Source organism: Trachymyrmex cornetzi, unplaced genomic scaffold, assembly GCF_001594075.2.
Source record: "Trachymyrmex cornetzi isolate Tcor2-1 unplaced genomic scaffold, Tcor1.1 scaffold220, whole genome shotgun sequence".
Classification (NCBI taxonomy): Eukaryota; Metazoa; Arthropoda; class Insecta; order Hymenoptera; family Formicidae; genus Trachymyrmex; species Trachymyrmex cornetzi.
The window spans coordinates 449548-474682 of NW_017296848.1; the positions used below are offsets into that span (position 1 = coordinate 449548).

At 32.4% G+C, this 25135-nt stretch overlaps 1 protein-coding gene across 1 annotated transcript in view; it reads left to right on the forward strand.

The window, feature by feature from the left end:
• Positions 1–25135, forward strand: part of dysc (whirlin protein dyschronic) — a 122946-nt gene that overhangs the window by 51390 nt on the left and 46421 nt on the right. The window contains exons 6-10 of the mRNA XM_018505929.1: positions 6184–6507; positions 7092–7324; positions 8031–8334; positions 10078–10137; positions 17059–17213. Coding sequence (XP_018361431.1) covers positions 6184–6507; positions 7092–7324; positions 8031–8334; positions 10078–10137; positions 17059–17213 — 1076 coding nt within the window. The remainder of the gene's footprint in view (positions 1–6183; positions 6508–7091; positions 7325–8030; positions 8335–10077; positions 10138–17058; positions 17214–25135) is intronic.

The window sequence follows — 25135 nt, forward strand, 5'->3', positions numbered from 1 at the left end:
CGTGGCGGCGCCAAGCGTCCCGGCGCCCTCCGGCGAATCTCTCCTGTCATTTATTTTCTTTACATAATACACGAAGCTTCCGCGGATGCGGCTGCCTTACCTCGAAAGGGAAAAGGGCGATCGATATAACTGAATGCCATTCACGCGCCGTGAAAAAGTCTCTTTGGAGAATCCTCAATTATGCAGAACGTCGTTATATACGACATTATAACTCGTGATATCCCCTGGTCACTGATTAATTCACGAAGAAGAAGTTTACGACTTCATTAATATTAACATTCGAGCTTCACTCGAAATTTCGATTGATTGAAGAGCTTGCTGCAACAACGAGCTAACTCACATTTTTTGTAAAAATAGAGAAAATAAATTTGGAAGTTGAAGTAAAGAGAAAAATTTATTTGCATATTGCTGCAAAAACTCTCTCATTTTTTAGCATACATATTCGGAAAGTTTATTACAGGTTATAGATCGCAAATAACAAAAATTACAGAGTATTTTTTCACAGAAAGCTGTTAAAATTAATCAGTCGTTTTAAAATTTTAAACACACGTAGGAAATACGAAAAATATTTTTTAATAAGATATTTAACAATTTTGGTAATTTTATTTACATATAAAGTAAAGGCAATCAGACATATTATTAGTATTTAACAAATGTTTATAAAAATGCCAAATATTGCCATTTAAATATTTCAATAATACTGTTTCAAAAATTTAAAAAGCTTTATTTAACATTTCTGTTATTCAAAAGAAAATAAATAAAATTTTTTTTTATTTGATCGAAATATGTTATTCAGAAGTTAGCACTTTGAAAATATATATCATTAAGATTGGCAATATTTGGCATTTTTACAAACATTTATTAAATAATAAAATATTTAATCGTCTTTACTTCAAATAAAATTGCTAAATATTCATTTAAAAATATTTTATTTTTCACATTCCTTATGGTTCGTTAAAAAATGACAGCTGATTAGTTTCAGCACCTTCTCATACCATGTATAAGAAGAATGAAGTTTCTCTGCATCAGATCTCTACACTGTTGAGTGATGGAAAAAATACGTATCATTTCATAAACAAAACGGCGATATAAAAACCAATAGATAGCCCGATTTTCACAAATAGCTAAACATGTAATACTGGAATAGAAACAAATGAGTGATAGATTTTAATAAATAAAGGAATACATCATTCATCTACTTTTATCAATATCATATATTCAGCTACGTTGTTGTAACAAATCCTTCAATTTTAATTAACGCGTGTACAAATCTAATATAGAGTGCTTCAGTAAATGGTAAAACATTTAGAATAAATAGACAAAAGATAGATAAATTGTTTTCATGTTTTACATTAAACATTTATTAATTTAAATTAATATTTTCAGTATATTTTAAAAAGTACAATATAATCCTGAAGCTCTCAGAATTTGCATCACAATAAACTAGCACATTAATCTGAGTGTTTATTTGCTTACTAGAACATTATTACTTATTTTTGTAGACTGTGAATGTTTCTCTCAGTCTTCCTTACACAATCGATGATTATCTTTGTAGAATAGAATACGTTACTTGCTCACAATTTTTCAGTTTGACTAAATATTTGCTCTCTAAATTCAGTTTCTGTGTAATGAAAGAACTAAGGAAATTTAAAACAGACACTAGTGAGCAAATATTTAGTCAAACTTAAAACAAAAAATGTAGTACTTCAACAGTTCTTCGATTTAAATATACATAAAAAGGACCAACATTTAATAAATAAATGCATATAACAAACAATTCATGTTTTCCTGCGAAAAACAACATTTATTGAAACTCTTAAACAGTACTTTATACATAATAAAGTATGCAAGTATGTCTTTTTAGCGAATCTTGAAAATATATATTTTCGACAATTTAAATATCTTAAATTTCGTAACAAGAATCTTGGCAAGGAAATTCTACAAATTCTTGGAAAAATTATATCACGAATCTTTCCTAAAAATTCGTAAAATTTCCTTGCCAAGGTTCTTCTATACAAAAACTAAAACAATTGAATACGTATGAATAATATTATAAGTTTTCAATTTATTTTGTAAATTTGATCATAAATCTATTCTTCATATATATTATTACGCATTTTTATATATTACAAGATTTTAGTGAAAATCTTTTAAAGTATATTATCGTTGTCAAACAAATCATCACTGCTGAACTAATATAAAAGTCTAAAATTAACACAGAAATCTGAAAATCTTTTTTTTTTTTTTTTTAAAGATTTAAAACTTTCATTTAGCACACAATAATTGATCTCTGTAGTTAGATACGTGAGAAGAACAAACTTTGACGATGTCTGTCTACACAAGTTGACTCTCTAAGATGTCGTAAAGTTCTAACTCTTACAATTTTATCATCGATAGCGAGAAGACACGCGATCAGGGTCGATCCGGCTGACCCAGAAAACGATTTCGTTGGCGAAAGCGATCAGAACGATATCCGCCGGATGGCGTCGTAACTTTCGGACCGCTCGTAGTTAACGGCTTCCGGATGGCCGAAAATATGATGGCACGCGAGCCTTTTGCAGATGACGCGGATCTTAGACGAGATAACGATAGTTTTAGGGTTCTTCTCGGCCAGTTCGAGTTCGCCAAACGGCTTCGATGTCTCATCGTATGAATTATTTATTTAATCGAACGAGAAGATGGACACTGATCACGGAATCGGCTGACGTCCAACTATCTTGGAGCTTTTCATCTGTTCTCGACAGCTAATCTGATGTTAATTTCCCTCGTATGCGACACGACATGACACAACATGTCGTGAGTTAGATGGATATGGAACTTCAAGATGAGAGATAACTGAGATTGATCGGCAATATTAAGTCGCCATAGATGGAAATTTGAAAAATGATATTTCTATGTGACAGAACTGATTGAGAAGTAAAAAATTTAGCATTAATCAAATATTGGTGGAAGATAAAAATTATAATTAATAATGACTTTGAATTTTAGAAATGATTATTATTTATTATTATATTTATTATCATTATCTATTAAGACAGTCAAATGAAAGGTATTCTCTAAATTTTTTAGAATAAAATCTCACTACGAAGAGTGAAAATTGAGCCAGTCTGCAGTCTTGAAAAAAAACGTTTTAATTTTTTTGATCTTTAGGAGTGAAATTTCATTTTACAGAGTGACAATTCACTCTAAAAGTTTTAGAAAGTAGCGAATAAAAAATTCAGACATTGAAACCACTAATATATTTAATAATCACCACGGTTGGCAAGGTGCTTCTTCCATTATGAAACCAGGCGATAGATGCCCTCTTCATAAAATTCCTTGGGTTTGAATCAAACCCTTGCAAATAGCCTCTTGCACTGCTGCGTCTGATGGAAATTTCCTGCTTCACTACGATCCCTTTAATCATTTTAATCATTTAAAACCCATTTCATGCGACTTAAAATTTGCATGAAACGACAATAAATGCAATTAAATTTGGATCTGTGAAACTAGCACGACATTCTATTAATATAAAAAAGAATAATCACAGTTCCAGTAGCACTTTTTATAGTTCTACAGTTCTAAAAATAAAAAAAGTTCCGAATTTTTATATGAAAAAATCAGCATAACACTTTCTTGAAGCGTCGGACCGTTTTCTATATATTAAATGTATAAAAATTGAAAATTGTTGGAATTTTGTTTTCAAAATGCATATATTAGTAGATCTTTAGTAGAACTATCAGGAACTGTTACTAAAAATGCGAATATTTTTTTTTATACTTTAGAGAAAAGTTGTGCTAGATTCGCGAAGTTAATACGTCATATTTTCATATTTGGTTTTTTCATATAAAAAATACGGAATTCTTTTGTTTATTTTTAGATAAAACTATAGAACTTTGAAAAATGTTACTGGAATTGTTCATTATTTTTTTTATATTAATAGAATGTCATGCTAGCTTCACAGATCCGTTAAAATTCAGTTGCATATACTTTTAAATACATTAAATCATTACTAAATATACTATTCACAAATAATTTTTGAATAATTTTTTATAGGGTTTTCAAGATCTCTTTTCTTGTAATGATACACTTGGCTAATTGTATTGATTTCATGCTTATTTTTTAAGTGAACTATAATTAAATAAGTTTTTTAAAATTTTCGTTGCACACTTTTGAATGCATTTATATACTTGGCGTATCTTTTTTATCTTTCTAAAGTTTTTTTTATAGGTATATATATTTTCTTAACTCATCGATAAATTAAATAAATCAGCATATTTCCATATACCAAAAACTGTTAAGTTCATAAAATGATGAAAGAGAACAGAGTTTAGAAAAGCTAATAAAGTTTGCAATTGCTCGAGCGCACGCGGAATTCGGAATTCCATTTGCGAATTGTTTATCGCACGTAAAACAGCATGTCCAATTTGTGCGCGACGGAATTTGGAGGACGGAAAGTTGGATAGGGAAGTGGATAGACTCGCGGTTTACGATACGTCCCGAAAGGCACATCCCCGGGATCGAGTCGCGGCGAAATGCATTTGCTAAATGCGATTCCGCTACCGTCGTAGAGATGAGACGGAACTTTTACGTTTCCTCGTTCTAAAGGCGTTTCCTGTATGCCGCTCGCACGCCGTCGTCCGGTCGCGCGATGAGAAGGCCGTCAAGACGTGGCTGCCCCAGGAGAGATCCGTGTCTTATAAGAGAACCGCGGGATCCTAGGGACATCGCCATCTGGGCTGGGTCAAGGATAGGGTAGGATGTGACGTCACAGGCTCTGCCAGGAGGATCGATATCCTGCTGGTTGCCGAGTGGCGTCACATCGCCGCGAAACACGTCTCCGTTGGTTTCTCTTCGTTAACTTCATCTATTTTACCTATAAACAGTCACTTTAGATGCTTTGCTGTTCTTCATTAACTACCCCCTGCCGCGTGTTTGCATAAGAAATTAATCTTAGAACGTTGAGCCTTTGTTTAATATTCCCATAATTTCTTCGTGTTGTGTTGAAAATAATTCTGTTCTTATAAAAATTAATTTGTATTTGCGTACACATATTTTTTAATTTTATCATGCTTTTACTCTTTGATAGATGAAGAATATACAGAGATTACAAATATATGAGGAAATTATAATTCATTTGCACAATTTTTCCCAATAATTTTCTGAAAAAATTGTACAGCTGACAAATGTTTGCCATGTAATATTTTATTTGCTGTTAATTAATGTAGAAAATATCATTCAAAATGTAAAATTATATGAAAATTTGTCAAATCAGTACGATACTTCAATTTCTCCCTGTGCCTTTTTAAGGATGTATTGGATGTATTTTTTAACAAAATGAAAAATTATATAGAAAAATTAGATTTTTCTATATTGTACTTGAAAGCAATACAAAAAGTTCGGCGACGATTTAGAACGTAGATTAAAAATTACTTTAATAAGAAATAAACGCGTTTATAAAAAAAAGATATAGTAAAAAAATGTTCATTTATAAATTACGAAATTATATTGTTAAATATAAATATTTATCTTATTAGACTGTTTCATATGTAAACATTCATTTTTAACAATAATAATAATGGTTTTATTGAATACAGAACAAAATACAGATTTCCACGAAAGTTTAGATTAAGAATTCAGTTTTTTGCAGAGATTATATGTCTTAAAATATTTTAATATTTTTGACGCGTTCTTAAAAATTTAAATATGAAATTATAATTGTAAAATGCAAATATAAACACTGAACCACGAATTAATATTATTAGTAAAAAAATTTTTTAAACACGACACCTAAAATTTCTAGTCTATTCTTAAAAAATGTGATTTGAAGAATATTATTAATGCATATTTTTTGCTTTAATTATCAAAGTATTCAACCGTAGAGGTTTATATGCAAATGATGGTAAAAGATATCGATCGATTACATTGAGATAAAAGAATGTTGCAATAACCACATCGATTTAAATTATTATTATTTTTCGGTCAACTATATATATTTTTTAATAAAACTATAATATACATATGATTATAAATACTAAACAAGTTCCTCTCAGTATGAATTTCCGCCGCTGAGAATTCATGTCCCAAGACTGCTGAAAGAGCTCGTGCAGACTTCCCGCCCCTTCAATCATCCTTTAATAAAAATTCATCCCCTGACTCTTTCATGTCCCGCGATATTGTACAACGTTCTTCGCGTTCCGACAGATGCTGAAGTCCTGCAGGACCCTGAGCATGACAGTGCGAGGACCCGCCTTGGACCCCCGCTGTCGGGGCGGTCACCCCGTATGGTCGTCGTCGGGTCGTCCACAGTCCTGCAGTTGGATGGACCGCCAAGGTCGTCCGGCGTCTCCACCGCCCCCTCATCCACCCCGCGATTCCCGCTACGGACCGAGGACGCGGAAAGTCGAGCTGTGCATCGAACCCGGCCAATCTCTAGGCCTGATGATCCGTGGCGGCCTCGAATATGGCCTCGGAATATACGTGACGGGCGTCGACAAGGACAGCGTCGCCGATCGCGCCGGGCTCCTCGTGAGAATCACGCTTTTCTGTTAGATCTCAAGTCTCTACGACAGATTTCCAAGAAATACACGCGACCAGCTTAACGTTTTTAAGTGCAATTTTTGGCAAAAGTATATTTTATTGAATGTACTACACTGGTAAATATCAAAGAAATAATGGTACCCCAACCCTTTGAATTAAATAACATTTTGTTATTTTTATTGGTGTCAAAATGTAATCAATTTCTGTAGTTGAATTGCTTAGTTTCAAAGTAAACAACGTCCATATTAATGTATGCGTTTAATAAATAATAAACTAAATTTTAATTAATACATTTCTGAGTTAAATTGTTTAAAGTGAAATTAATTTGTTTTAGTGAAATTAATAATATATTGAGTAGGACCTGTAGAAATGATTAAAAATAACTTAAACTGAGTATAATTTGACTGACGAATATCTGTTATAATGCGCATACTATTTATTTTATTCGTTCAGTTTATGACATAATCAATATTAATTTTATTTCGATACTGCTCTATTTTACTCGTACCTTTTAATTTTCCCATTCATGACTCAAGTTCTAATATGAGATGCAATATCCCGAATGATCACAGGTGGGCGATCAGATTATTGAGGTGAATGGGCAGAATTTCGAGGAGGCGACGCACGATGAGGCTGTTCAGATATTGAAGACCAACAAGAGGATGAGCCTGCTGATACGTGATGTCGGCAAAGTACCCCATTCGTGTACCACCAGCCAGCCTATAGTAATTCCGACCGCCCGATATCCCGAACACGATCCTTTACTTCTGGAAAGTCCCGGGAATCATCGTCCGCCCAGTCCCGCGTAAGTCACAAATGTTTTTATAAAAAAAAGTTTAAATAATAAATCTTAAAAAAATTAAAATAACTTTTAAATATAATCTCTGTTATATATGTATGTACATATCTAAATAATATGTATATTTTTAGGTGTATAATCTCAATATTATCTTTTACTAATTGTATATCTAAAATTTACGTCATATTTATATGAACAGAAAAAGTGTAGAATTAAAAATTTATGAAAAATTTACTTGGCAGAGACTCTTGATAATTATTAAATCCTCGCATAAATTCTGTTTCAAATATCAATATTAATTCGTTACGTAAAAATCTAAATTAAATAACGTCGATGAAATCAATAATTAAGCTTGCATAATAATATAAGAATAATATTTGCTGATAAATCATGGTTAATTAAATAATGAATATTGAAAGAAGCCAGCTTAATTAAAATCAACACATCGTCACGTGTATTCCGGACAAAATTCATGTAAATCATATTTTCAATTTAAATTTCGATATAATTCATAAGTGATGTTCAGTAACTACTAAAAAATTAATTGGCCTACCACAAATACATTTTAAAATAAGATGAAAATGTTGGATATTCTAAGCCAATGCCACTATGAGTCTATTTGCAAATCATCCCTCGACCTCGTGGTCGTTTAATAATTATTTTTATTTAACGCCGTCCAATTTAATTCCCAATCAATTTTTCGAAAATCAAGAAGCAGCACGAACGAATGGAGGCACCGGAGTGGCGTTCACACCGTTTCGGCAGCCACTGCCGCCATGGTGGAAGAGAAGGCGCGGGTCGTCCTCGCTAGAAGCGAACGAGCCGCGCTCTCTCAGCTCTTGGCGGATTACAGGACGAGAAGGCTGACGATAGAGGAATTGATCGTCAGCCTGAGCGATCTGTTGAATACCCACGAGAAACTAACGCTGTTGACGGAGCTTAGGGAGTTGGTTGACAACAAGGACAGAGCGGCCTTCGACGATCTCGTTTACCGACCCCGAATAGCAATGGCCAGGGTAAGTGATCCTTAACCAAAACGATTTTAATCCCAGTGCGGAGAATACTCCGAGAATATGGATTATGTGCCGAAACTCAAATCATGGAATATTCAATGAGAATTGTCAAGTTAGAACACGTGCCCGGAATTTTCAACGAAATATTTCTAATTCCAGCAAAATTCTAACACTGATATAAAAAAAAAATTGAATTAATAATAATGAGATATATAAAACTTTATGAGAAACGTATATAGGACGTATGCAATGAGGTTTCAATTATTAAGGCGCGATGACAGAATTGTATGATTAAATTGGAGGCGAAATTTGCGAATTTAGTATAAGAGGAAAGAATACAGTAACTCCGGTATATACGCCGCACCTATCAAAAACTTAATTTATTAAGTATTATTTATTATGTTAACGCGATGACAGAATTGTATGATTAAATTGGAGGCGAAATTTACGAATTTAGTATAAGAGGAAAGAATACAGTAACTCCGGTATATACGCCGCACCTATCGAAAACTTAATTTATTAAGTATTATTTATTATGTTTATAGTAAACGAACTATATCAGTAAAAACTTTGTACTGTCTACTACTATGAAAAAAATATTAGAAATCCAAAATATTTATTTTTCACATATTAAAAAATAAACTTTTTGAAAAAAACCCTTGCATTTTTACCATATATCCTATAGGGATGGGATATATGGCTACTTATAGGGGAGGAGGGGTATGTACGGCTCATGAAAAATTTACAAATAATGCATATAAATAAGACGTATAATACACAATAACTTATAAAATGTGTTTATAAAGTTTTATTAAGGAATGGTAAATATATGTATATGAAGTAATAAATAATAATTAATCTTCCTACATATATTATAAATGTTGACATGAGGTATATATTTCATATAATGCGTTTATTGCATTTAGTGCACTGAATACTGCGCACTTTGTATGCTTTGGGTTTGCATAAATCCCGCTCGCTAAAAATGCCGTATATCCCAAACAGGTGGGACGTACAAGACAACAAACTAAAAATGGTGTTACTTATTACAGTGACAAATCGATTCAACTCACAATAAATTCATTAATATTAACAGTAAGAAGTTGAAATCATAATTGATAAATAAAATACCTCCACTCCTTCCATTTTTTCTGACTTCTGCGGTGTAAATCCCAGCGCGGTGTATTTACCGGAGTTACCCTATATAAATAGACAAGTTCTCATTTAAATATTATTTAGTGCTATATTTAAGATGTATAAAAAATTAATTTGTAATACAAATTTATTAAAAATATTGGAATTTTTTCTGTATCGTCAAAGATGTCTGAAAATTCCGAGTTTTGTGATAATTTCGTGACTTCTAAGGAAGTAATGTGCTATTTTCTGGTCTAATTATCTTGAGAACAGGATTATTTTAGGGATTATTTTAGGGACTTTTGTACCAGTTTTTAACTTTTTTTCCGATTTTAGCATAAAGTTAACTTCACCATCTTCTAATTTTGCGTCTCCTTTAATCCTGTAAAAGGATTTTTAATTCCGTTCAGTCAATTCAGAGATATTTATACAACTGTAATGTCGATAATTTTTTTTTTAACACTCCAGTATCCCCTTAACCCGAACGGCGGTTTACGACCGTTGTACCATTTCATCGGAACGTAAATCGCGCGATTAAAAGATGATCTTGAAAGAAAGCCGAAAGTTTGGCAAGATGATTTTTAAAATGGTGCTTCATGTTTTTGTTTTTAGAGAAAAGGCGACCGCGCACACTCGGACCTGATAGTGACTCCCTCGCTCCACGATCTTCCGGTGAGTCAGACTCTCTTCTTCTATATTCTATTCATATCCCTCGAGCTTACATAGAACGCAAACTCATAACACATACATACACATATACGTACACACATAATTACATATACATCACACGCATAAATTCCCGGATTACACCGCGCGTTGCGCGCATTGTTACTCACGTACAGGCACACGTACACGTTTTCTGTCAACTCTTGTCTCTATGACGATGATGTATGGAACCGAGTACTTTTTCTCCTCTCTCTCTCTTTTTCCTCACTCGCTGTTCTGTGGATCTCTTGCTCACCCTAACTGCCGAGACACTCAAAATCGCTTTTGCGTGCTCGCCCTTTGTCGATGGACTCCGCGGGGAAAGCAACAGGGAAATATTCCCCGAAAGTTCCTCGTCGCACGCGCGCGTTCCTAATCGACAAATTGCGGCCGTTGGGAAAATTATTGTCTATCCGAGAACGAGCGAAATTATTCGGACAAAAGAAACCAATGCCAGGAGAAATGTCCTACAGCGATTAATAATTCGTAACAAAAGCGCCATAATTTATAACAATCAACGAAAGTAGCTCGAAATAATTACTGCGACAAAAAGTAGAACTTGTCTGATTATTGTATCAAAATTTCAAAAAGTAATGCTTCATAGTTAACTAGACTTGCATTATCATAAGCAATAAAAATTGATGATTGTTGAAATAACATAGATTCATGTTTTCATGTAAAAGATCTCAAAGTAATTATAGTATAACACAAATAATTTTTATTTTTATAAAATTAAGTATAATACTGATGATACTGAAATACTAGAGTATATTTAATATTTAATTAGATATTATATTTAATATTAATTTAAAAATTGGAAACTGCTCAAATGATATAGATTCATACTTTTGTAAATGATCTCAAAATAATTACTGTGCGAAAGAAAATAAATCTACATTACTATATTAATCTTATAAATTAATCTTAAACAATAATGATATTTAAATACCAAACTAGAGTTATTTAAGTAGTTATATTTAGTATTTAGTATATAAATAGTAAATATTAAATATAATAATATGATAAATTGAACATTTTAGTATTTTTGTAAACTAAATATATTTAGTATTTCAAAAAACATTTAATGTTTAGTATATAAACATTAAATATAATTTAATATACTTCTATTATTATTGCTATACTAAGTACTAAATTAGTATAAATACTAAAAATTAATATTAATATACTAAAAAAATACTTTAATATTTATATTGTAATACCAAATTAGTATATAATACTAAAGTTCGTAGAGTTCATAAAATTAGTATAAATAAATATAGCTTAGTATTTAAGTATCATCGTGTTACACCTAAATTATATTTAAGTATTGTACGCAACAAAAATAATTTGGGCGCAAAATCAAGAAAGACTTTCAACGTGAAAGTAGAAGCCACTAGGGAAATCGACACAAGCGATAAATATGGAAACGGACATTCGGGAATCGAGTTATCGCTCGTTATCGGTGACCGGCATAGATGCGACCGACGGTCGAAACAGGATGGAAATCCGTGAATATCAATCAAATATTGATTGGAGAGGTGCGAGGGAATGGAGAACGCCACGCACACAGGAAGGATGCTCTTAGGAAGAACGAAGGAGATCCCTCAGCGGAGAATCCGCGATCCTGCCGGAGGCCGCTTCGCGAAAGAATCCTTTGCGCCGCTCTCTCGTTCGAGAGAGAAAGAGAGAGAGAAAGAAAGGGAGGTGCGCAATATCGATCGCCATTATGATCGATCCTGTTCCGTTTGATCGTTCCGGTCTGTCGTTATCTTCTCCTCGAACAAAGCATGACTCGTCTTTTAGGAAAATGACTTGCAGCCCCTTCGTCTCTTTCTCTCTAAACATCTCTCTCTCTCTCTCTCTCTCTCCTTCCGCGCTGAGAACAACAGCTGCCTGATGATGAACAAAACTCGCTCTCTGGTACAAGGAAATATCGGGGTCCGTCGAGCAAATGACGTGTCCCAAGCGCGGCGAACAATTTCTACCATATTTCTGCCGCGCTGATAACATTTAATGGTCTCTTCTAACGTTATACGCCATACGCGAATATGCACGAAGCCTGTACGGTTTGAAAGCCACGCCTTTGAATTTCTTCCATCAGATGAAAAAAGGACGTACCTACGTCAGTTTCAATAGCGCTAAATTTAACGCATCGTGAAAAATTAAGAGATAAATCATGTGACTTTTGAAGTAAACATCCATCTGTCGACTTTTCGTCTTTCTCTTTCATTCGAGCGTTCTGTTTGATTTTTTAGAAGCAAACGCTTTGTGTCCATTTACATATTTCTAGCGCCATAGTTGCTTACGTCAATACATATGATAGGATTAGTCGTAGTATATTAATTAGTAATTCATTATTATTAATTACGTTGTTTGTTTAACCGACACGAGGTTTATATTCGAACGAATTTTGTTCGTCCAAGCGCAGCTTTTTCCTCGGCGTGTCTTTTTCTTTCTTTTACTTTCTCTAGAATTACGCTATAAACATTCTTTTCTTCTACTTTTCACACCTCTTCTTCTTCTTCTTCTTATTCTTATATTGACTCTTAGTCACCGCTACTGCTATTACTATTATTTATAATCTTGCTTATATATGCTGCAGCGCTACTTTGCTCCCTGCGATTAGTCCGTGTTTGCCGGCAATTCAGAAAATCGATTCCTTCGTATTGAATTTTTTTGAGACCCTATTTTCATTCCCATTTATTCTTCTACAGTCATAATTATAAACAGAAGGGAAAATATTTAATTAATTATATTTGATTCGAAGGAATCGATGGCGAGTAATTGAGGGCAAAGTATCGGGTGTCACTTTATAATTACGTGGCATAATTATAATTAGACAGAATGTAATTTATATCATGACACGTAAATTATGATATAAATCATGTAAACGTAGAATGCTGCATATAAATAACGCTTTATGTATCGTGTAATTTATACGTATAAATTTGAAAGTATCAAATATTTTCTAGGGACGTATTCCCATCGATCAAACATTTAAAAAAGTTCGTATAAATATGCGTCTAGAAACGCTTAGTTTTGGTGACAAACAGAACTTTATTGTTTGGCAATATCAAACAATTAATGGAACGAGTAATGAACAATTTATTACAGAAATACTTCACAATGATCTCCTCCAAATATAATCTGCCATCATAGCTTTCAACCTCTCTCTCTCTCTCTCTCTCTCTCTCTCTCTCTCTCTCTCTCTCTCTCTCTCTCACACACAAATACAAATTATTATAAAAAAGATTGGAAAACCCTTAATAATTCTAAAACTAAACGTTTCTAGTATTTAATATTAAAAAATGTTTAAATGTTTATTATTCGTTCCATTAACTGTTTAATATTGTTAATCAATAACATTCTTCCTATCTCAAAAATGATTAAGCGTTTCCAGAGACTTACATTCATATAAACTTTCTTTAATGTTCGGTCGATGAGAAATACGTAGACTATTTAAGGAGGCTGTAAGGGCACAAAACACATATATTAATATTTTCGCTTTAAACAAACTGCATACATGTGAAAGTTGTGTTCATAACATTCTGGTTTTATTGAGCAACACATTTTTATAGGTTATTTATTTTATTTGTTATTAGTTTTATTGTTATGAACAAAAATTGTTAAAATAATAAGAAAAATCTAAATGTTTTTATATAAATATATTAAGTACTAAACATGACTTATGCAAAGTTTCATTGAGATTCACCATTAGTTTATAACAAATAACAAATTTTATTTATTTACTGAACAATTAATGTCTGCATCTCAAGAAAACTTTACAAAAATATTGTTGAATTCCTAGAGTATTTATATTAAAAAATTGAGATTTTTATCATTATTTTATAATACATTTTCATATATTTATATTAGAGTACAAATTAAAAAAATATTATTATTTATTTAAATAACTTTTGATCCAGATGGTCAACTGTCTCTATTTTTTTTGTATTATTATTAAATGCAATTTAGAATAGTCTGTAATTTTTTCAAGTAATTCTTAACATATTGCATTTGCCTTACAACCTCCTTAACGCATATTAATTTACACCGTATTTGTGACACACTCTCGTATAATTTCTAATATAATTATAATTATGCTATAAATAACGTTACTGTATTTCTATGAACGCCGCTCTCTTTACCGCAATTAAAATAATGATATATAATTAAGATTTTTCATATAGCGAGAAAATGGTTGCGTTCTTGCGCATACATTCTCTCCCTTCTTATCGTTAGTTGAATACAATTTGTTAGATGCCTGCCGCTAACAGACAAGTAGAAAGCTGCTGTGCTCGCCACACATCATCTTCCTCCCACCTTCTCTCTCACTAAAAAAAACAACATTACGAGACCCGAGACGCTCGTTCCGTTTCGCGGTTTCCGCGCGAGCTGAGCGAAAATCGAGGAAACTGCAAAGCGTTCCGTTCGCCGCGGGAAAATCGCAGAAAATATGACTGCCACGCGCGAGTACGAGATCAAAGCGAATCGTTTGCCCGCGAGTATCCGTTCGACTGGAAAAAATCGAACCGATGAATCGACGCTCGATTCACGACGCTGTCGATCGGCGGAGGCGCGTAAATGAGCTGTAGATCATTCCGGCCTCTCGGCTTGATCTTGAAGAGGCGCTGCGTCCGGGATGCCTCGGTAGAGCGTCGTAAATCAAGTGTCAGCTGCACGCGCGGAGACAAATGTTGCCGGCAGAACGATGCGCGACACGTCGATCGATGATGAATTGTTGTACAATTGCTAATTTCGCTGGTGCTTGAACTGCCAATTGCTGCCAGATCGGATGGGTCCCGAGTTAATCGATACTCACCGAGGTTAACGAGCCGTGTGGAACCTAAATACGTCTATTAAATACGCGATTTAATTTGAAAGAGAAAAATGTTTGATATTTGTGACGATAATTGCATGATGAAATAATTATAATTAGGAGAGTTCTATTTTTGTAGTTATTACTGCTATAATGTTAGTAATAATAATTATATTTATAATTCTGTATACAAAAAAATAGTTTTTGGCCCAAAAATTACATATAATATTATAGTCATTTTTGAAGTTCATTATATATTTTTTGTGTACAGAACTATAAATATAATTACTATTATATTGTAGCGATAATTATAAAAATGCCCCGTTTTTATAGTAATCTATAAAAACGGCTCCTAATCGTGTGATTATTTTATCACGTAATTATAGTCACGCAAACATTTTTCTTTCTCTCAGTACATTTACCTTTTCAAGAAAACAAAAGAACCGAAACGAAAATAAATTTATTATATATTATTATCAGTCATTTTTATCACGTGTTATTTAATTATAATTTTACGTAATTATTTCCACAATTAAATATATATCGCCGCACTGATAGAAAAGTGACATCTCAAAATTAGCAATTTTAAAATACATTTTTTAAATTCTGATTAGAACAACATTTTAATTAGAACAGTCAGTATTCGTGAGTTTATTTTCTTTCCATGTTTACTTCTAATTATAATGTATTTTTTAAAATTATATCATAAATTTTCAAAATTCGAACACTGTAACCCTAGTTAACTCTAGTAAATTCCATATCTTATCAAAGTTGTGATACTTTTCCATGTCATATTTTAAAAACGTACTAATATTTGGAGAAAAGTGTCGCAATTATAATTTTGACATTTAAAAATAGTTTTGATTAAAACATTTTATTTTTTAAATATACAGAATAACGTTACAACTTGAAGTAAAATTTATTTGATGAATGAAAAATCAATTAAAATACACATTTACGTTTTAAAACAAAATGGTATAACTTCAAATGGGACATTTTTATTTTATGATCATTTTAGCACCGACAACATTCATTCACAGTAACTAAAGAATGTCTTTTTTATAAGCAATTATTACAAAGACGACAAATGACACTTCTGCTCTATACTAGTAAATTGGAAGAGCTACGAATGTGTCGTTTTTTCAAGAAAAAAAATCTTCAGAGTCATTTTCTTTCATTATCTTAAAAATACTCATTTTTCACTCATGTCACTTTTCTATTAACGCGGCAAATATATTAAGCATTATTTTATATTTTTTAGTTAGGATACCAATTATTTTATTTGTAATTGGCACGTAAATTTTAGTACCATTTCATTCTTACTACTTTCATTATTATCAGTAATTTTTAATTTTCATCACGCATAAAATTAATGAAAATTTTATCATTATTCCAATACCAACAAAAATATGTCACTTATTATTTTAACAATTCTATTTTAATTATATTTTATTAGTTTCATATCTTTATTTAATTTAATGAAATTAATAAAAATGTCTCTCGATTTCTTATCTCTTAAACTTATTCAGTTTCAACCAATTTTTTATTATTTAAAATTACTATACGAAAAGAGTGGTTTTGCTAAAATATTTAGCTAGATACAGATTTGAAAATAATTTTGTTAGACCATCAAGATCATTACGTAGGAATCTCGAGCAATGCTGCAAAAAGTTTTGACATTCCAGTAATTAGTTTGAGCGTCCTACATAACTGTTTTAACAGTCCAAATGAAATTTATCAAATCTATCTAGCTAACTTTTCATATACATACTTCAACAAAACCGTTCTCTCCGTATAATTTATCGTTGTTGGAAGTTGAAAGAAGATATCTACACGCGAGAATAAAAATGACATTCGTCAACGTCGGTACAATAAATATTTGCGAACACGTGCGAGATAAGGAACGGCCCGCAGGGATATTTCTTATATCATCTCGCCGGCACGCCGATGAAATCATCGATCGGCGGATCGCCCCTCGTTCGAGGAAAGAAAATGAGAAAGCACTCTCTTTTTACGCGCGGTAACGGAAAGGGCGCACGGCATGACACAGGACATCTGATTTCCCGCAGAGGGGTGTGCCCGGTGGTTGTTGCCGTCCGGGACGACTGGTGGACGTCGAGGGAGATCCCCTAGGAGTGACGGGCCCTCTTCTACCGCGGGATAGCCAGGAGTATAGGTCGCCGAGCGAGGACAGCGGTCTCGGGGCCGACATGCCCAGGACCAGGTCGACCGCATGAATCTCTCCAGCGCGAAAGGGTCGCGAGTCGCCATTTTGAACGGCATCATTTTCACGCGTCAGGAAAAATCGCGTAATTGTTACCCAGTAAACAGCAACCGAAAGTAACGTACACTGAGAAAAATGGTCTGGTTGGATTAAATAGTAATTCTGGTGGAAAATGGACGAATCAGAATTTTCTGGTTATATCTATTAGAATTCTAGTTAAGATAACCAGAATTTTGATTAATATAATTATTCTGCTAAAAATAAGAATTCTAGTAGATTTTACTAGAAATATAGTATCAACCAGAATTCCGGTTATCTCAACTAGAATTCTAATAAATTTAACCAGAAATTTCTGATTCGTCCATTTTCAACCAGAAATTTTTTTCAATGCAACATCAACGTTACAATTTCACACTCAACAATGTAAATGTAACATAGCACGTGTGTTACATAACACTTATATTATTAAGAGACCTATTCTGTAACTCTTAACGACTGTAATTGTAGCGTTATAGTGTCTCGTGTACAAATGCGTAATAACACTGTAACACTGCAGTTATAGTCATTAAGAGTTACAAAATAGGTCCCTTAGTGAGAAATTATAACATTGTGTTCAGCAGATAAAACAACTTTGCAACTGTTTAAGATTTTGTAATATGACTGGTTTATACATTTAGATCCTGCGAGAGGAACTAAGGACTATAATCATGTATTAAAAGATTTTATAACAAAAAGTTCTTCAAAACCAGAGATTCGTTATAGAAGAATGTAGTCTGATCAGCTATCTAAAGAGACTAAAAAATATAGTTTGACAGGCTATCATAAATAAGGAAAAAAATGACGATCATTTAGACAGCCAATCAGTATATAATATTGGGAAAAAATGGCAGCTGCGACTAACCTAACTGACTCAATATAACATTTCTGGCTTTCTAAGACTCTTCTACAAAGCTGTTTTTTCTATTGAACGCAGCCATTAATGTTACATTACTTTTAGTTGATGTTTGCTGAGTAAGAAAAGATGCTTGGTAAAAGGAATCGTCAAAGTGACTTCGATCAATACTGAAGAAACGACAAGATGAGAAACGCTGGTCCAAAATGGCGACAGCGATTCTTTCGGCATTGACTTTTACCATTCTCCCATCGATACAGCTATTATTGCGATAAGTTCACCCCTCAGCTCCCTTTTGCCTCAGCCGCTTGAGTTTGTTGTGTAGACATATGAAGAACTAGTTAGCGAGGAATATACTGACTTACTGGCGATCGCTTTCATCTAAGTAGCAAGTTTGTATAGTGCGACTGCTTATATAGGGTGTCTATCAGCATTGTTGCCTTTCAAACTATAATAGATTTATTATAGAAAAAACAAAAACAGAAACTTCAATGTTGCATCGAGTTAAATTATCTTCTCACATCAACTAAAAATTTCAAGCTTCCAAAAATATTTTCTTTCGCTATTTGAGGTAAAATATCTGAGGTAATTTAAAAAATGTGTAATTGTTATATTAATTTTATTTTGTAATTTATCACTAATAGAAAGGATAAATGGCGCGTTCACTATATCGTTAATTAAACAATAAATTGATATCGTAATTAACAGGAACTCGTAGTTACATTATATGGGACACGCTGTATAGCGAGCGATAATTTACTTTCGAGGTACGAGAAGGTCACGCGGCATTTCTGCGTGACGGTCGAACACAATTGACAAATAGCTAATTATATCCTTTCGCTGCGCAAATGAATAGAATTCGTGAAGATCGCAGGTGGGGCCAAAACATCCTCCCTTCCTGGAGGGAAAAATGGCTTCTCTTAAGTAGAAGTAATGGTGTTTCTCTGTAGGATGCACGCAGTACATCGATACTTCATTTACTGCCACGGTTACCTCTTCCCCTCCCCTTCTCTCCCCCCATTCCTCCTAAGAACCTTGATACCCAGATCCCTCTCTTCAGTATCCTCAAACTAGTAACCGAGAACCCAGGTATGTAAACAGACGGAGGTAGACGTGTACAGGGCGCTTCGGTTGCAACAGTTCAATGCACCTACCTTCACCGCTGCAACCTGGCCGACGAGATGGTTCTTACCTTCGCCGTTCTAACAAAGTCAGAAGCGATAACACGTTGCTACCTATCGTTGCATTTATCGATTGACTTTTACGTTCTTGGGAATCGAGAAAAATCGTAACTTGTGAACTCTAATTTTGCCGAAGTAGAGTAGTTTTATCACCAATCCGTTTCAATCTGTCTTATCATAACAATACCGTAAAAATCATTGAAACGTTTCTCACTCATTATCATCATTAAGGCTTAATCACATCAACGTTCTATCGGAACTCAATTATATGATTTTATCACGGTATATATTTTTTAAAACTTTAATCAATACATGAAGAAGGTAATTATTGCACACTGAGAGAAATGTTTTGTACCAATAACCAAAGTTTTCTTAGTGATATAAAAACTATTTGTTGGTATATGATCAATCAAACCGTTGGTTACCACGATAATATTAATTTGTTGAATTTATTAACTAAACTGATCATTTAATGGTACGAAACTGTTTTGTATGTTTATAGATCTTTTGTAATTAAAAATAGAACATTTTGTTACCGGGACAAAATGAATAATATATAAGTATCTCTCACTTTCTACAGAGTGATTATGTTTGGCGTTTTCGAATTTCCTTAGCTTAGCAAAAATATATATAGATTTAGAGCGATGGAGATTACTAATCGCTCTGAAAAAATAGTTACCATGATTGATCATGGTGTGGCGAGAACCGAGAAGTCCACGAGATTAGTTTTTAATCGTCTCGGCTTTCTAGAGGTAGACGTTGAATTTCTCTTACGAGAAGACACGCCATCTCTGATTCGCTCCGCGAAACACTCCTTGCTCTACCATAGTGGATTATTTTGTTGAAATTACTAAAAGAATACTTATTTCGTAATGGCAACCAAATTTTACATTGGTATTTACAAAACGTGAGTAACCGAATAAATTTGTACTGTTAAATAAAAAAATTTTGTTCGTCTTACAAAAAAATATTGTATTTTGTAATTTTAACAAAGTAATCCAACGATAATCGGCCATTTGTGAATAATTCTCTTTTTTTGTTATCAATTCTATATCTTTTCTCTCAGTGTATTAACAGCATTAATCAAGCAGTCTAATTGAAAGTAATCTTGTTACTTCAATGACAGTAAAAAATGTTAATTAAATTTTAATAAATATTTGTTTGGATAATACTAACTTATTTATTTACGGTAAATAAATGTTTCCTAAATAAAAATGATAATTAAATTAATAATTCTTATGTAAAATAAGTGCATATATATTTACACTTAAAAAATATTCAACTAATGTTACATTTGTTCTCAATATATTAATAAAACAAGTAACATTTTTTATTAAAACAAAAGCATACCGTATTTGTTTTATTAATACCGTTATTAAATAAACAAGATTATTTTCAGTTATACTGCTGCCGCTATAATGCTGTTAATGTCATTTTTCCCCCGTAATATTTTAAACATCGTTAGGCTCGAAGGGTTTAACAAGTTTGACGTCATGAGACGGACTTGTCCTTTTGTGTCTTTTTTCCCCGAGTTCATTTAGTTTCACTCATATAATTATCACGATTAAATTTATAAAGTGCATATAATTCAGTTTCAGACCTTTAATTGCCGTGTGACATTATCGAGTTAACAAATATTCTATGAGCTCGGGGGAAACTCTATATAATCAGCATTTTGAAGGCGTCGGCTCGTGCCGGCAATGGAGTGAAATTTGCTTTGTCGAGTTTTGCTGAAATCTGTGGGACGAGTGCGAAGGGCGAATCGCCGCAAAAGGTGATCTTTTCCACGTGGCGGCGCGTGGGAGGGAAATCGATAATCGAGGTGGATTTAGTCGGCAGAGCGAGTACACGACAGTTTTCACTATTCTACATTTCCATTCGCGCGACACGCTCGGCACGCCAGCGATCGGTGACAAACGCTTTCGATTTCACGATATAAAATGACTGTTGCGCCCACGTGCGTGGAAATATTTCGTTCCGCGACTAATCGTTAGATGACGAAAGACAGTTTGATTTTAATTTTACCGTTTATTTTTAATACAAACGCAGCTCTGTAAAATATTAATTAAAAAATTTTAATGCAGATTTTTTGCGTTCAACATTTTTACTAGAAGAGAGCTAATATTTAGTATTATTATCAAAATATAAGCGGGATTAAAATGATACGCGAGGATGAAAAAGATCTTAATTGCGCTAATAAAATACTATTTAATAATATTTGAACTTTTATGTCGATGATACATACATCTAATAAAATTTTCTTGTTTTTTTATTTAATCACATTATTTTAGAAGGTCAAATATTTATTAATGCAGTTCTGTGTGAAATATTAATTAAGAAACTTTAATTGTGTAAATTTTTTATGTTTAACAGTTATTACTAGAAGAGAGTTAATATTTATTAGCGATATTGTTATTTAAAAAATGCAAGTGGAATTAAAATCATTCGCAAGGATGAAAAAAATCTTAATTACGATAATAAAATATTTAAACTTTTGTATTAATAATAATAAAACTTTGTGTGAGATTTGTATTCAATCACACTGTTATTTCAAATATTAACGCAGTTCTGTGAAATATTAATTAAGAAATTTTCTGTAGACCTTTTATGTTCAACAATTATTATTACAAGAGAACGAGTATTTATTTATTAGCAGCATTATTATCATCAAAATGCAAGTGGAACTAAAATGATCAGCAAAGGTGAAAAAACTTTAATTGCACTAATAATATTTTTAAACTTCTATATTAATAATATATGTATATATAACAAAACTTTGATTTTCTTATTTAATCACGTTATTATTATACGAGGTAAAATATTCATTAATGCAGTTCTGTGAAATATTAATTTTTTTGAAGATTTTTTATGTTCAACAATTATTATCGGAAGAAAGTTAATATTTATTAGCATCATTATTAATGCACAAGCGAGATTAAAATAATTCGCAAGGGTGAAAAAAGATCCCAATTTTAATAAAGTATTCAAGCTTTTTACTAATATAATAATAAAACCTCGGTTCTTCATTCGATGATATTATTATTATAGAATAGTTGAATATTTATTATTAAGCGTAATCACGATTAATATAAGCTGAATTGAAATTTAGCGCAACGCTGCTCATCTGTCCGTTCTCATCCATGCATCTGTCTATCAGCAAGTAAATCATAAAATAAAAGCGAAACTTCGTTAGAAAAAATTTTAATAAAATCGTCCTCAAAATTAATTAATATATAACAGGAAAAGAAAGTATTCATTAATATAATCATTAGTAACACAAACGGAGGATTTTAAAAAGTTTATAACAGATATTTTGCTTGAAGATCGATGTCAGTAGAGAAAACTATTCTAAAATAATATTATTTGTATCAGATACGAAAAAAATTATTGTTTGAATAATAAATTCAACGAAAAATTCGTAAGAATATCTCGGATTTTTAAAAAACGTAAAATAGTGTTTCTTGTAGAAACAAAAGAGCTGCTACTTTTCTAAATTCTTTGGAGTGGAATCTCGCTTTAAAAAGTGAGTCAGTTTTGAAAAAGAGCGGCTTAATTTTCAATCTTTATAAAAATTTTTAAGAGATCTTTTCCTCTTCAATTTAACGTGTAATTACAAACTGTTATTCAGTCTAAAATCACAAGTTTAAAAACATTGTATATTTTCTTGTCGATCGTTATCGAACAAACGAGAAAAGAACTCTCGAGAAACAAAACAGACGCTTCAATTGCGATTTTCCGCTATATTGTGCTGAATTCACGATGACTTTCTCCGGGAATGTATACGCACGGAATTTACGTTGAGTCGCGAATACGAAAGTAAATTTTGCGGGATCGATAGCGTGCGCGAATGCAGCAGTGAGCGAGATATGGAGGAACTCGATGCGCTTTGCTTTGATAGCTTTCACGTCGCTCGTCCCTAGCGGGAGGGAACAGAACGGATGGATGGATGGATGGACGGACGGGCGAATGGACGAGCGAAAACGTTCCGCTTTTGATCCTCTCCGAGTACCCGTGATTTCAATATACCTTTGCGCCTTTGTCCGCCGATCTAATCTCCACCTTGAATTCTCTATCTTTTATCGCGCGGGATACCAGCCGACATCGAACTTTCTTTCCTAGACCTAGGAAAACCGTTCCCCGATACAGAGAAAGGATTTTGCATTTCACCGTGTTACATCAAAAGAGATTTGCATTTTCTCTCATATATTTTACATGAAAATGGGAATTCTTTGTTAATAGAATTTTTTAAAGTTATAGGTACATTGAAATTTTTCAAAGCAACAATGAAAGTTTTAATTAAGTCCAACAGATATATACATATATACATATATATATATGTGTGTATAAAATCTGTATTACACTTTTAAAGCTTCAGTTTAATATCTGTATATATCTCTAGGCACATTAGCTAGAATTTTTATAGATACACGATTTATTTTTGATTAGCTTTTTGTTCAAATAATCATCTCATTTCTAAAAGCTTTTTCGCTCCAGTTATAGAACTGTTAAAAATTTCATAAATGCAGCCTTGACTATAAGTATAAAACACGCCTACATTAAAAATTGACATAATCATTCGATGTCTAATGAAAAATAAATTAGAAAGCAAATTAAGATTCTTATTAACATCAAATTATTAATATTTTTATAAGAACGCTTATTAGCATCGATATTATTAAATTACTTGACAGTTTAATATGTGATATTACTATTCTAGTTTTATTCATGATTAAAAAAGATTTTGACACGCGATTTGCAGAATTGTATATAAATTCATATACCTTTCAATATATGAAATATTTATACACGATGATCCGCTTTGATTAAAAATAGAATTTTTTTACTTAATCTTATCCTCATCAATCCAATGTCGAATTATAATTAAAAACCAATTTTATTAAAAAATAATATTGATTTCGATAACAATTTTAATATTTTATTAATCCTCCTTTTGCCTTCATTACCATCTTTTCTCACGAAAATGCAATAAATCAAGGATGTTTTGGACTTATATAGCTGTATAATCCAAGGCTGTAGGAGTCTCATTTGTAAAAATATTAATACTTTAAATAATTTAAATCTTAATCCTCGAACCACACACTTATTTTCGGTACCTTTGGACGATACACATAGATCATTCGTGTGCAATTTTAAGGCTCTTAAAGTGCTCTCTCGAAAAATTTTGTAAAAATTCACACATATTCTTTAAGGCGATGCTAAAGCCTCCTGTTTTACCACATTTTCATTCGGTGAAAAATCTCCGTATTGGATGTACGGATTGCAAAAGTATTGTTACATAATATTATTAATATAATTATTAATATAAAGTATTATTACATATTATATTCATAAATTAAAGTACGCACAAACAGGACCTCAGCTGCACTGGATTTCATGAGAAAATCGAAAAAAGTTTAAAATTCGTTAAAAATTCACTTTTGACTTGTACAGCTGTCACCTCAGATATATATTTGCTTGATATAAGAGTTTTAAAGTCCATATCTTGAAAATAGCGTGCAGCTGAGGTCACATTATTGAAACGAACAATACCGAGTTTGTAGAACTAAGATTGAAAGTCTAGAAAAGAAATATTTTCACCGAATAGAAAATATGTGTATACAGGTGTTTTGCGAAGACTGGAACTGTCAACAGAAATTGTGTAGCAATAGTTGCGCGGTCTTGCGATAGATGGTGCTGGCATACGTTAGATAAGAACAGATGTATGCGTTTGAGTAAGACAGAATGATATAATATATTATATAATATAATGTAAAAACTAAATCAAAGATGTCACCACTATTATCGAATTTGGAATTAAAAAAGTCTGTACTCTCTATCGACCTTGATCG